Source organism: Mus musculus, chromosome 12, assembly GCF_000001635.26.
Source record: "Mus musculus strain C57BL/6J chromosome 12, GRCm38.p6 C57BL/6J".
Lineage (NCBI taxonomy): Eukaryota > Metazoa > Chordata > Mammalia > Rodentia > Muridae > Mus > Mus musculus.
The window spans coordinates 19,502,551-19,518,217 of record NC_000078.6 but is presented as its reverse complement, the minus strand read 5'-3'; the positions used below and the strand labels follow the sequence as shown (position 1 = coordinate 19,518,217).

The window sequence follows — 15,667 nt, the reverse complement described above, 5'->3', positions numbered from 1 at the left end:
AACGTATTGATGAGTCGAAATCATTCGAATTATGCGTATTAAAAACCGGGCAGTTACCAACAGCAGTCTTATGGCAAAACGGGCCCTTATTGTGGGTCCACCCTAATGCTTCCCCTGCAAAAATCATTGAATGGTATCCTAATGCAGTTGCTCAACTTGCACATCGGGGAATAAAAGCTGCCATTACTCATTTTTGAAAAGAACCTCATATGCTAATTGTGCCTTATACCTCTGCTCAGGTTCAAACCTTGGCAGCAACGACTGATGATTGGGCAGTCTTGGTTGCCTCTTATTCAGGACGAGTTGATAATCATTTTCCTAAACATCCAATTTTGCAGTTTGCCTTAACTCAAGTCATAGTGTTTCCAGTAATTACAGCCAAACACCCACTTGCAGATGGGGTGGTAGTATATACAGATGGATCCAAATCTGGCATAGGTGCATATGTAATAAATGGCCAAGTAAAATCCAAGCAATATAATGAGACATAACCCCAGGTTATAGAGTGTTTAGTGGTACTGGAGGTCCTTAATACTTTCCCAGGACTGCTCAATATTGTATCTGATTCCTTATATGTAGTTAATGCAGTTAATATGCTTGAAGTTGCTGGTTTGATTAAACCATCTAGCAAGCTTGCTCACATTTTTCAACAAATTCAATCAACCCTGTTACATAGAAGGCATCTTGTCTATATTACTCACGTTAGGGCTCATTCTGGCCTTCCTGGCCCCATGTCTCATGGAAATTACTTAGCAGACAAAGCCACTAGAATCGTGGCTGCTGCCCTGTCCTCGCAGGCAGAGGCTGCAAGGGAATTTCATAAACGCTTCCACGTGACGGCTGAAACCTTGCATCGCCGTTTCACTTTAACCAGAAAAGAAGCTCGTGACATTGTCACCCAGTGTCAAAACTGTTGTCAATTTTTGCCTACTCCTCATGTAGGGGTAAATCCCCGAGGTGTCAGATGGTCTGACAAATGGATGTCACTCATGTTTCCTCCTTTGGGAGAAATCAATATTTACATGTTTCCATCGACACCTGCTCTGGTGTAATGTTTGCTTCACCTTTAACAGGTGAAAAACCTTCTCATGTTATATAGCACTGCTTAGAAGCCTGGAGTGCTTGGGGCAAGCCCAAAATCCTTAAAACGGATAATGGGCCAGCATATACTTCTGCTAAATTTCAGCAATTTTTCATCAAATGGATGTCACTCACCTGACTGGCCTTCCTTATAATCCTCAAGGACAAGGCATTGTGGAACGTGCCCACCATACACTCAAGTCAAAAGTGGGGAGTAGTTGATGAGACTCTGCCCTCAGTGCCAAGAGTAGCTGTCTCTATGGCACTCTTCACACTTAATTTTTTGAATCTCTACAAGCAAGGACGTTCTGCAGCTGATCGACATAGCTCAGACCCAGATAGACCAAAAGAAATGGTCAAATGGAAAGATGTCTTAACTGGTTTGTGGAAAGGCCCAGATCCTATTTTAATAAGATCCAGGGGAGCTGTCTGTGTTTTTCCACAGAGTGAAGACAACCCATTTTGGCTCCCGGAACGACTCACCCGCAAGATATTCATCAAGGATGGTGTGGAAGATGCTGATCTCCCGAGGGCTGCTTCTGATCCTGACAACATTGAACTTGTCTCAGGTTCTTAGTATAATGGGCAAACAGAGATGGGCCATTCTCTCGGGTTTCCCTAAACCAATGCCAGTTCACCATGATGCTGTAGTTTTTCCAAAATTCTTTACTACTAATAAAAAACTGGATTTACCATATTTGCCATTTGACCCTTTACGGGTCCCATTAGGAGAAAATCGCTCCCTCCAAGAACAGGGTTCCTTATGTTTTCAATTTTCACAAAAGGGGGATTGTATTCAGCTCAGTATCCGTATGATAGGATCATTTAGGGAGAGTGGGACTGTAAATTTCACTCAAACCCGAGAAAAAGGAAGAGATAGTACTATTCATGTTACATGGTTTTGGTGGCAATCGACAGTTTGGCTAAACAGCACATTCCCGTCTCCTAATTGGAATGAGTCGGAGCATCCTCCCCAACCCAGGATTGCACCCCATTGTGGTAGAGAGGATGAAGGGGAGTTGCCGCCATGGACAGACTGTCAGTCATCTGTAGCCAGATGGATTGATGAGCACAAATATTTTACCTTCTCCCCCAATATGTTGTTTGGGGCTGATGAAGAATTTGTAATGAGAACAGGCCTCTTCTTGCAGGACCGCAGATTGAACCCTTACCACAAATGGCTACTTTGTGGGATTAATGGAAGCTGTACAGATCTTAATTCCCTTGTTTTCTTAAAAGAAGGTGCCGTAGGAAAGGCCATTTACAATGGTCTCTCCAATTATACCCTGATTGGGGCATATAGTCCAACAAAAAAAATATAGTTCATACTGAAGAGATCTTGGGCTTAAATAAGACACAAATTAATCAAATCAGCTATATATCAACTCCAGTATGTGTCTATCCTCCTTTGTTTTTGTTTATTCTATCTAATGATTCATTTGAAAACTGTGTAACTAATTCCTGTTGGATTTCTCAATGTTGGGATGCAACAAAGGACACCCGCGCCATGGTGGCCCGGATCCCACGTTGGATCCCTGTTCCAGTGGAAACACCTTCCACCTTATCTTTGTTTCGACAAAAAAGAGACTTTGGCATTACTGCGGCCGTTATCATAGCAATTTCTGCCAGTGCAGCCACTGCTACAGCCGCAGGGTTCGCTATGGCTGGCACGGTCCAAACAGGCACAAAATTAAATCAGCTTTCAGTCGAAGTGACTGATGCCATCAATATCCAAACTTCTGCTAGTGCCCAGTTGAAGGGAGGGCTGATGATTTTGAATCAGCGCCTCAATCTGGTTGAGAAATAGATAAGTGTTCTATACCAGTTGGCCCAGTTGGGCTGTGAAAGAAAATTGGGTGCTCTGTGCATTACCAGTGTTCAATATGAAAAATTTACTCATGCAGCTAATCTGTCTAGACAGCTCTCCTTGTATCTTGCAGGAAATTGGTCTGAAGGATTCGATGAGACACTTGAGGCCCTGAGAGTGGCCGTTCTAAGGATCAACTCGACGCGAGTAGACCTGTCATTGACAGAGGGCCTCTCTTCCTGGATTTCATCTGCATTTTCTTATTTTAAGAAGTGGGTGGGGGTAGTTTTGTTTGCTGCTGCCATCTGCTGTGGGCTTGTGTTCATGCTCTGGTTGGTCTGCAAGCTCAGAACCCAACAAAATCGTGACAATGTCGTTATTGCTCAAGCACTTGCAGCCATTGAACAAGGGACCTCCCCTGAAATTTGGCTATCCATGCGTAAGTCTTAATTGGCATCTGAGTTCTCTGCTCTTGCACACCTCGGTTCTGCGGAAAATGAGAGAGACTCAACAATTAAAGCTCACCCTAGGCCATACTCAGCTCTTGCACCCCTAGAGGCTAGACTCATTGCACAAGGACGAGTGAGTAGGTCGTTGACTCTTATGGATTGTTGGGCTAAGCACCGCATAGGAGACGCTCAGAGGTTTGGGCACTCCTAGAAGACAAGTCGATTTACATGAGGGTTGAGTGTCCAAGTGTCCCTCCCCCAGGAAAAACGGCATGGGAGCAGGTCAGGGTTGCTCGGGGTAAAAGCCTGTGAGCTTAAGAGTCAATCCTGTACATGGCCCCTATTTCTGCACACTAGTAATTCGACCTCTATCCTCATCCATTAAAGAGTGACTTGCGTTTTAATAAAATAAAAAGGAGGAGATGTGGAGAGCCATGAGCAATCGCCATTACAAGATGGCGCTGGCCTCCGCTGTGCCTAATTGGTAAACAAGTAATGTGCACAGGTGCAAGAGTAAATTGGTGCCAAGTCACTGCCCACCCCGGGGTGTAGTAGTGGGGTGATGAGTGAGCAGCTAATCAGGAGCTGACACGTCACACTCAGGGGTATATAAGCAGCACCATTTTCCTTGTTCGGGGTCTTCCTTCAGATGAAGCAATAAAGTTTTGCTGTAGAAGAATCGGGTTGTCTGAGTGAATTCTTGCTGGTGAGATACTAGCTCGAGATACACAGTGGTCCAGCCTCAATCTCTTGACTGGTGGCATGTCTAAGAACCTCTGAGTTGATAGAATATTATAGGCTAAGCCCTGTCTGGTAGGGGCTTCAGGATCAGACACTGAACTCTTCTCTTCTCTTCTCTTCTCTTCTCTTCTCTTCTCTTCTCTTCTCTTCTCTTCTCTTCTCTTCTTTTTTCGTGTGTGTGTGTGTGTGTGTGTGCAGGTATGTGTGTGTGTATGTTGCACACTATATTAGTTAGATTTTTACAGCTATGAACAGACACCATGAACATGGCAACTCTTACAAAGGACAGCATTTCATTGGAAACCCTCATGCACACACACACGCACCCTCATGCACACACACACGCACCCTCATGCACACACACACACGCACCCTCATGCACACACACATGCACCCTCATGCACACACACACACCCTCTTGCACACACACACGCACCCTCATGCACACACACACGCACCCTCATGCACACACACATGCACACTCATGCACACACACATGCACACTCATACACACACACATGCTTTCCCATGCAGGATACAGAGGTCGACAAGAGAATGTTTTTTCCTTCTTTTTGCTTTTCTTTATTCTGCACTTCTCCCAAGACAGGGTCTCTCTGTGTAGCCCTGGCTATCCTGGAACTCACTCTGTAGACCAGGCTGGCCTCAAACTCACAGAGACCCAACTGCCTCTGCTTCAAGAATGCTGTGATTGAAGTTGTATGCTGCCACTGCCCAGCTATCTTTTTTGTTTTAAAAAAGACTTTCAAAATTCTATGCACATGTATGTCTGTGTGTGTGTATGCTTAGAGAGGCGGGAAAAAGTCAGGGCTCTAGAACTGAAGTTACTGGTGGCTCACAGAGCCAGATGTGGGTGCTGTGAACTGAATTCAGGTCCTCTGAAACAGTAGTAGTTGTTTGTAAGCACAGAGACAGGTCTACAGGCCTCAGAGTCTTGCCCCTGTTTTTGAGTCAGGGCCTCTCAATTAACCCAGAGAGTACTATTTACCATTTTGTCTAGACTAGCTGGCCAGAACTACCCTAGAATTGGTTCCTGTTGTCTCTATCCCACAGTGTCAGGGTCACAGCGAACAAGGACATATGTGGCACTTAACACGAGTGCTGGGGATCTGAACCCAGGTCCTTATGCTTACACACAGGGAGCACTCCACCTCTTAGACTGTGGCTTCCTGCATTTCTGCATTTAATACTTTGCCACCGTGAACCCCCACAGTGCCCCCAAACAGGGCAGGGTACACACACTGTTTATAACTGTGAGTCAGGGCTACATGACATTTCAGAGGCTCAGCAGGAGGCCCAAGAAACTCTTCCTATCCTGAAGGCTCAAACACTTTGTGACCTCCAGGGTTAGGGACTCAGGAAGGAATGTGAGGGATGTGGGTGAATTAGTCTTCTAGAAAGCTCCATTCTGGCACAATAGTGACAGTAGAATAGACACTCAGATATGTGTCATACTAGGGGTTGTTCACTTGCCAGATGCTGATGTCCCTCCTTTTGGACAGCAATCCAGCTATGGGGTCCCAAGTAAGGCTTCTTGTTCCTTCCCAAGAGGTCATTATCATCAAAGATGCTCATCACAAGACCAGACCTTTTACAGGCCTCTGCTTCTCTATGGGACCAGTAGGATGTCTGGAGAGCTAGTTCCCAGCGGTGGAGGAGGGGAAAGCAAAAAGAAATTTGTGGGTGTGTGACAGGGCCAGAGCTAAGGAGAACTCACTGCCCTGCAGCACACAACAGCTGCCCAATGAGGAAGTGATAGTATCCACACGAGGACAGAGGTCGGCCAGCTAACATGGAGCACAACCAAGATGACCAACCCAAGCAGACTAGGAACTGGCAATGGGGATAGCTGGAAAGACATGAAAGGCAGGGCAGATCCAGGCCCTCATGTTCCTCACCTAATGTCCAGCTTTACGGAAACCTTAGGAAATTAGCATGCTCAAATATCAGGATACAATCAATGCTCGCCTGCACAGTAGAAGCTCAAGACTGAGCCAGAGGTACAGACACCTGTGTTATACAAACAGTCTTCTTCCTGTGGGCTGAGTCCACACCCTGTGGTTTTGAGACAGGGTCTCAAGTATCCCAGGCTGGACACTGAATTCATTATGTAAAGGACGATGACCTTGAACCTCCTTGATCCTCCTGCTTCGATTTCCCAAGGGCTGGTGTTAGAGCCATGCACCACCGCCCTCCCATTTTCATGTGACACAGTCTTTTCTCTGTGTAGCCCTGGCTGTCCTGAAACTCCCTCTGTAGACCAGGCTGGCTTGGAACTCACACAGATCCATCTACCTCTGCCTCATGAGTACTGGGATTAAAGGAGAGCCTCACCACCATCTGGCTATGATAGTCTTTCTATACATCCCAGGCCAGCCTTGAAATCAAGACACTCCTCAGTCTGCTGAAATTACTGGAACACGGCATGCCTTAAGTGCTCTTTTGAAGGATATGAAAGACATTGCTGCAAGCAGGAGAGGGCAGAGGCCTCCCATTCATTCCCCCAGTCCCTCTACAGATGGACGTCTTGTGCAGTCAGTCCTAGTGGGATTGAGCCAGAATAGGCTTCTCTGCCTTACTGCTCAACACCGAGGCTCAGGTTGGCACTTTGGCCCCAGGCTTGATGCAGCAGGTTCTTTGGGGTCCCTGAGCCAGCTATTGAATGACTCACACATGGGCTCCTGATTGGCTGGGATGACAGGTCATATCAACTCTGTTCTGATGCTGCAGGCCAAGAAGTCAGCAATGGCCTTTCCCCAGTAGCCAGGGGAATGGCACGGGGCCTCTAAGACTGGTTTTGCATGGTCAATGACAGAGGTTGCCCTGGCCAGGGGCCAGCACTCAACAGTCCTGGGAGGGTCCAGCAATAACCCAAGGGTTCTGAGGCAGTCCTAGCATAGAACAGGGTAGAATATCTCTCATTGCTCGTGACTGAACCTATGTATGTCCTTCTCTAAAAGGAACTGCAGTTCACTGTGTCAGGCTTTAATGAGACAAGCAGATTTGGTAGCCCCTGGGTCATTCCCTGCCTACAGCCTTCCCTTCTACCCATATGTTCTTGCTACCTTGATTTCTCTGAGTCCTGTCTCCTTAGCTGTAAACCAAGAGTGAAGGTCCCTGTGTGTGGAGTTTACAGCCTATTTCTATGAAAGGAAGGGAAACAGAAGCTATGAGGAGACAGAGAAACTGAACCACCAGGCAAATGCTCGGTGGGGACATTGGAGGATTTTTACTGTGAAAGACCACAGGCTTCCTCAATGAGCTCCATCTGAGTACAGCACCCTGTGAGGAGGGAAGCCATCAACCTGAAAAGCTTCTCTTGCAGGTCACACCTAGTGCAGTGGCATTAAAAACCATGTTCTGTGCTGGTAAAGAGCCTGGGGTCACTGTGATCTGGAAGCATCCCTGGGTAGGGCCAGTGACATCCTAACTCCTGTACTTCAAAGAGGAAATAAGGGGATGGAAGGAAGGATGTAGCCAGGCAAACATCAGGGCAGGGACCCCAGAGGCTCCTGTTGCTGAGGGGCCGGTCTAGTACAGGGGCCCAAGCACCAACGGCTTGCTAGACACAGGGGTGGGGTTTCAGGAGGAGGAAGGCCCCTTCTGTCATGGCAGCAGGTATCCTGGGAAGTCCATGCCTACTGCTTGGGAATTAGAGTGTGAGGGTTAGAGACCCTTAGGCAGTGGCTCACACTTCATACCATACGCATTGTAAAGTTTACAGACACACATACACACACCCGAACACCCCACCCCAACACAGAGATGTGTTACCTCACTGACTACAGAGGCTCCCACCCCTCCTGGTTCCAGTGATAGCCCAGGAGGAAAAGCTGTTAGAAGGAGGACTCCTTAGAGTACCACATAGGACTCCGGAAGATATCCCCCCTGGGAGGTCGCTATTCTTACACACAGGAATACGAATCCTTTGCTCATTCATTCATCCAGCCACCTTTACCAAGTATGAATGGACTTGGCCTGAAGATGTGCTGAGCGAATGACCCTAACCTTGGGCAGATGGAGAAGATGCTGACTGGTGGACAGGAAAGATGGATGCTCAGAGGAAGCCTCAGTGTGCTCAGAGGTGAGTCCCTATGACACAGAGAAAGCAGGAACATGTGGGGAAATTAGGGAGGGAGGGAATAGGTCATTATCTACTACCACTGAGTTGTCACTCAGTACATGCTGAGCTCTGAGCTATAGGCTGTGACTCATTGCAACCCCATCAGAATGACCCATCTTCCCATCCTCTCTGGCCACAAATATGACCACTGCTTCTGTCTCCATCCCTACGGCTGCCACTGGGCCTCTGCTCCCACACCTTCTTCAGGCTCTCTCCCTGCTTACATCTCTTAGCCTTCCTGGAATACCTGGTTGAAAAGGGAAGCCTCTACACACAACCTTCGAAGCCTAACCTCTTTCCAGCTTTACTTTTTCCAATATTATAATGAGTTCAAGGCCCAGGCTTTACTTTGCTTTACTTTGCCATTAGAAGCCAGAGCCCTCAAGCTCACTAGGGACAGAGCATATTCTTAATACACGCTGAGCACAGCCATATGGCCTACCAAAGTGGACAGCTGGCAACAGGCTGTGCCCCAGACTTGTACATGCTTTCATCCACAGGCAGGTGGGTGAGAATGGAGGCGGTGCCCATCATCAGAGGGATCTTTCTACTGATCATCCTCTGACTTCTGACCCCATAGCAAAGTTCTGACATAAGATTAAGAACTATCTGACCCAGACTCTCCTCATTCAGTGGCGAGGTGTGTTTGGCTACAGAGGAGTCACTGGGTGTACACCAAAGCATCCAAGGGCCTCAGGATGAGAAGAGGCACTATAGGCTAGAACTTGTACTCCTCTGACCTCTTTGTCTGCTCCAGCTTCCAGACATCAGTTTCCAGGCTTGACTGTACCCTACCATACACTTGTGCATGGATGGCACCTGGAGTCGAGGACCCTGGAGGCATGTATGCAGGTGACATTCAGTCGTATAGACTCAGGAACTGCTCTCTTTAGCCCCAGCAGTGCACACCATATTCCATTGTGTCTATTTTCTATTGAGGGGACCCAAAGACCCTCTGGACCTTATTGGGAGTGACCCAAGCCAGGCCTTTTCCTCAAAGCCCATATTGCCCAGACGTGCTTCGCTGGCTCAGAAAATGGCACAAAGAAGATGTACACATGGAGTAAAAATATATCCCAACTCAGACAGCACACTACCATCACCAATCTGGTCAAAGATACACACATTCAGCATCATGAATATAACTTAGCCACCCTTGTAGAGCCAGCTCAGAAGGCCATCCGTTTCCTCCCTGTCTGTACCCAACATGGGGACTGGAGGCCTCTTCCCAGTGAACAGTATTATGGGACTGTTCCTAAATAGTCTTGTACCTCACTCAAAGCTGTCATTGTCCCCTGAGATCCTCAGGACAGACCAAGGAGGGAGGCCCAGTGTTACCTCCATTTCCTCGAGAGGGAAGATGGGGCTCACAGGGAGGCTAGTAATTGACTCAAGAGCTAAGTGGCAGTCAGAATGGGACAGGAAAGTCCTGTCACCTGAGCACAACTTCTCTTCCTAAGCTACAGCACTGTCTCTGCTTCCCCTTATGGTGCAGTCTCTCCATTCACAGCAATGATCATACTTGCAATGTTCTTCCTGAACCAAGCACTGGTTTGTCCCAGAGTGTGTTCTAAAGAGCAGGAGGACCTAGGACTTCCCTTGCTCTGCAGACTGGGGGTAGGGGTGAGGACTGTGTGTCTGCCCTCCTCCCACCCAGCCAGGTTGACTGGACACCATGAAGTCAAGAGGGCATCACTTCATTCATTACCTTGCATTAGTGCCTAACCAGGAGCAATAAACAAAGTGCTTTACAAAGGACTACCCCTGAATTCAGACGAAGACCAAAAATCCAAGATCTGGACTAGAAAAGCCATGCACTTCCCTAACAGATATGTGCACATTAGGGTGGGAATATGCATGTTAGTGCAGGTGCCCATGGAGGCCAGAAGAGGGCACCCGTTCACACAGAGCTGGAGTTACCAGTGATTGTGAGCCTCTCAACACGGGAGGAAATGAACTAGAGTCTGCTCAAAGAACAGTAAGAACTCTTAAGCATGGAGCCACCCCACCAGTCCACATATGCATATTTTTATTAGATATTTTCATTATTTTACATTTCAAATATCCCTTTCCTGTTTCCCCTTTGAAAATCACCTATAACTTACCCCCCTTCCTATGCTCCCCAACCCACAAACTCCTGCTTCCTGGCCCAGGTATTCTCCCATACTAGGGCATAGCACCATCACAGGACCAATGGCCTCTCTTCCCATTGATGACTGACTAGGCCATCCTCTGCTACATATGCAGCTGGAGCCATGGGATTCTTTTTTGTTGGTGGTTTAGTCCCAGGGAGCTCTGGAGGTACTGGTTGGTTCATATTGTTTCTCCTATGGGGCTGCAAACCCCTTTAGCTCCTTGGGTCCCATATGTATTTTTAACTGACTTTATTTTAGGGCAGTTTTAGATTCATAGAAACATTGAGAGACAGGCACAGAGATATTCCCTGGGCTCATCTGGACAACACCCTCCACCAGAATGGGGCATCTGTAGCATGGACAATCATTGCCCTCACTCAGTCTACAGCCTACACAGCATTCATGCTTTGAGCTGCATGTTCTGGGTTCACAGATCCATGTCCTCTACAATGTATACAGACCAGCTTCACTGACCTCGGATACCCCGTGCTCCACCTTGTCCATATTTTCTCAAAGTGTCTCAAAGCCCCCAGATTCAATAGCTTTCAGGAGTTCTGATTTCACACTCATGGGGTCAAAGTGCAGGCAAATGGTGGAACCTGTGGAAGGTCATCAGACACACAACCTGGTGGTTGCAGCAGAAATCACCAGGCAAGTAGGTATACAAACAATATCAGCTACTGATTTCCTCATCCTGCCTTCCCCACAACCTTGGCCAAAAGCCATGCTCCAAGGGGCTCACTGAGGGAGAAGAGACTCTGGGACATGCCTTGTCACTCTTGGCTATGTGGAACACCAATGCAAATTCCTCAGTCCAGGCCCTGCTTTATGCATTCATTCTTGTTAACCAAATTGATCACAGGGTGTACACATGACATGATTTCATGCAGTCAGGAAGAAAAGTGAAATCATGATACTTGCACAGAAACAGAAGGAACTAGAAATCATTGTTAAGCAAAATGAACCAGAATCAAAAAGGGAGGTGTGTGTGGTGTGTTTGTATGTATGCGTATGAATGTATGTATATGTTATGTGTGTGCATGTGCTGTGGTTGTATGTGTGTGTGCATGTGTGTGAATGTAAGTATGTATGGTGTATGTGTATATGTGTGAATGAATGTATGTGGTATGTATGTGACTGTGTGGGGGTATGTGTGGTGTTGTATGTGTGTGGCTGTACATTGTGTGTGTGCATGTGTATGTGTGGTATATGTGTGTGAATATAAGTATGTGGTGTGTGTGCACGTGTATGTGTGAATGTATGTAAGTGGCATATATGTGTGTGGTTGTTTTTGTGGGGGCATATTTATGTGTGTGTTTGGTGTATGTGTGGTGCATGTATGTTTATGTGTGGTGTGTGTGTGTGTGTGTGTGTGTATGTGTGAATGTATGTATGTAGTATGTGTGCATGTTTGTGTGGAGGTATGTGTGTGTGTGTGACCTTATTACCAGAGATCCCAGAGAACTTTTTTCCTCTGAAGAAAATAACTGTTTCTTATCGCAAGAAAATAAGTGTTGGCCATGTTTCTGTTTTGTCTGTTGGGTTCTGAGGTTACAAGTGTACAAAACCACATCTTCCTTTCAATTGCATTTCAGTCATTGGGCACAAGCTGTTTTTACAGCCAAGTTGTTGTGGTAAATATTATTTGTGGATTTCTTACCACCACATAAATTATAGAGGTATTAAATAATAATAATAATGATAATGATAATAATAATAATAATAGAAGAGAATAAACTAATAATAAGAAATAGTAATAATAAATAATATGAAATAATAAAATAAGAAATAATATTAATATGATATAATATATTAAACAATAATAATGTGAAATAATATCAAATAATAAAATAAGAAATAATAATTATGATTAATAATAATAATGATTATAAGCAGTAAAGCACCATCATGGGGCACATACCTTTCCTCTATGCTAATTTCTCTACTTCTTTACAAAGAACTGTGAGATATCACTCGCCATATTCTTTTTTTTTTTTTTTTTGAGACATGGTTTCTCTGTATAGCCCTGGCTCTCCTGGAACTCACATTGTAGACAAAGCTTGTCAAGAACTCAGAAATCCGCCTGCCTCTACTTCTCAAGTGTTCGGATTAAAGGTGAGTGCCACCATTCCCGGCTCACTTGACATATTCTGCCCAGGCTGCTCATACTCTCAGGCTTGCCCTCCTGGCCATGCTCTCCCAATCCATCCACCCATGGGACCTTTTTCCTGCTTCTTCTTCCCTCTCCTTCATGGTCTCTTCCAAAGACGCCAAGGCCGGGAACTGAAATGCCATCAACCTTTCTTTTGCCAGCTGCAGGCATTATATGTGTTTACTGATTGATCACAGGAGGTAGGAATGACGTAATCATAATCCCCAAAATTATCGTAAAATATGGGTCCAGAGTCGAGGATCTGGTATTAGATCAAATGTTACTCGTACTGTTTCCTCTCAGGATGAACGTCTGAAACCTAGAACATAACAGTCCTTTTAGACAAGGCTACATCAAGCGAAACATATACACAGACTTATAGATAGATAGATAGATAGATAGATAGATAGATAGATAGATAGATAGATAGATGGATGGATGGATGGATGGATGGATGGATGGATGGATGGATAGATAGATATATAGACTTTTATATATAGATTTATATCTATATGAATATATAGATGATATATGTATAGATTTAGTGATATATGTATATAGATGTATAGTGTATAGTGTATAGATAGGTGTATAGATATATACATATAGATGTATAGATATGTAGATATATAGATTTATAGATCTATATGTCTATATGGGTGATATATAGACATATAGATGTATAGATTGAAGATCTATAGATGATATATAGATATAGAGATGAATAGATATAGAAATATATAGATCTATGTATATGTCTATATATTGATATATTGGTTGTAGGGGGAAATGTCACATAAGGACAGGTCAGTGTACTGACTTCAGGGGGTGAAGAGGATGGCAACCAGATAGGAAGAACAAAACTGTGAGCTAACCTGGACACTTCAGACCTCCCAGCCAAAAACCAAGGAGCATCCAGGGGTGGCTCATTACTCCAGGCACATGTGTAACAGAGGACTGCCTTGTCTCTCTGTCCACAATGGGACAGGACCAGGATGTACTTAAATAAATAAAAAAATTAATTAAAAAAGGAAAAATTGAAACATAATTGAATACACACACACACACACACACATATATGTGTTTGTATTATCTGGCAGAAAAAAAATGGCATTAATTCAATACTCTTTGACCTGGCTCCTGTGTGTAATATCAGTTACTGTGATCTGTCACATGACACACAACTACAGCCAATGGCCTGTGTCATAATCATCTGAGCTGACTAAACCCTAAAGATACATTGGACATATCTCCAAAATCAGAAATTCAATATTGCTTGGGTCAAGCTAAAGTCCCCAATTTGCATATCTATCAATCTGGTCTGTCTTCATTCACCTGACATGAATAAACACGCTGGAAAATTACAAAGTTGCTCACCCTGTCACCATCAGGTCTTTTTTTTTTAATGGTGACTCAAAGGATAGTGATAAAAATAGGTGTCTCACAAAAAGTAACTCTTTCAAAAAGTGCCTCACTTGGCTACCTGTCCAGTATAAGGAGAAAGAAAAACCTCGGAATTAATCACACATCTGATTAAATCTAAGCTGAATACTTAGCTTAGATAGAGCCATTCCATTCCATGACATTGGTACTCGATAATGTAATAAGGACCAGCATTTATCGCTCTCTGGCTAATGACTCTGAGCTCATTTATATTGTCAAAGAAGGTCTTAAATATTCCAACAAAGCTACATTACAAGAAAAACACTCTAACCCCAAATGTATGGAGATGACAGAGTTCCTTAAAGAGGAAATGACCAAATCACTTAGAGAAATCCAGGAAAACAGAAAAAAATTGTAGAAAATCAATGAATGCCACAAAGAAGGCCAGGAAAACACAAACCAAAAAGGAGAGGAAGCCAAAATTCCTATAAATAAAGCCAAGAAAGAACACACCAACGGGTGAAGTAAACAAAACTATTCAATACATAAAAGTGGAAATAGAAACAAAAAAGAAAACTAAATCTTAGGAAATAATGGAAATAAAAATTTAGGACTGCAAAAAGGAACTACAGAGGCAAGGTTCACCCACAGAACACAGATACGGAAGAAAAATCTCAATCATTGAATAAGCAATAGAAAGAATGGGTAAATCAGACAATGAAAACGATAAGTCTAAATCTTCCTGATATAAAATATCATGGAAATCCAGGACACTGTGAAAGGACTAAACATAAGAATACTTAGGAAGAGAGGAAAAAGAATCCTCCCTCAAAGTCTCAGAAAGTATTGACAACCAAATCCTAGAAGAAAAATTTCCTAACAAAAAGAAAACACAAGAATCATCAAAACACCAAACAGAAGGGACCAAAAAATAAAGTCTCTTCCTTGTGTAATAATCAAAACACACAGTTCAAGGAAAGAATACTAAAAGCTCCAAAGGTACAAAGCCAGGAAAAACATAAAGGAAGATCTATTAAGATCACAGATGTCTTCTCCTTGGAGTCTGTAGACGCCAGAAGGGTTTGTACACATGTGCCACAAAACAACAGATGCTTGGATTTTGATACGTAAAAAAATGACTACACCATAAATGGAAAAATTAAGATAGTCCACAATAAACTCAAATTTAAACAACCTCTCTCTAAACATACAGACCAACACAAAGAGATAGAGGTAGAATCTAACCGAGAAAGTTAAGGATACACATGAAAACACGGGTAGTAAATAATCTCTTACTGTCTACAAAAGAAGGGAAAGCACACACACAGCTCAACACCAACACCACCCTCAGCTGCAACAACAACAACAAAATACAAGGAGTTAGCAATCACCATTTATTGACTCATTCAATAAAAATAAGTTTTGATTTGGGAGAAAATGTAGTTGTAAGTTGGCCCAGGACTTTGAGGTTTTTGTGTTTGAAAGCTATACAACTTTCTGTCTCAGGTTGGGTGTGGGCGGTGGGGTTTTGAAGATAAACTTCTGAGTATGCTTTTTTGTCTCTCACTGATAAGTAGTGACTTAATTCCAATAAGTTCTTTCTCCCCCCCCCCCAGACAGGGTTTCTCTGTATAGCCCTGGCTCTCCTGGAACGCACTCTAGACTAGTCGGGCTTCGAACTCAGAAATCTGCCAGCATCTGCCTCCCAAGTGCTAGGATTAAAGGAGTGCACCACCACCACCCAGCCCAATAAATTCTTATCCTTTGCATTGTCGTGGA

At 44.3% G+C, this 15,667-nt stretch overlaps 1 protein-coding gene across 3 annotated transcripts in view; it reads right to left on the bottom strand.

Annotated features, from left to right (window-relative positions):
- Window positions 1-15,667, bottom strand: part of Gm3973 (predicted gene 3973) — a 36,315-nt gene that overhangs the window by 8,317 nt on the left and 12,331 nt on the right. Inside the window, exon 4 of one of the 3 annotated variants that reach the window (XM_011243938.2) lies at window positions 12,506-12,824. The exons of 1 other annotated variant lie outside the window; for it this stretch is intronic. In XM_011243938.2, the coding sequence (XP_011242240.1) occupies window positions 12,779-12,824 (46 nt within the window). In that variant the 3' untranslated portion in view covers window positions 12,506-12,778. Of the gene's footprint in view, window positions 1-12,505; window positions 12,825-13,287; window positions 13,506-15,667 lie in introns of those variants that run through there. One more of the 3 variants, XM_011243936.2, reaches the window with a different exon arrangement.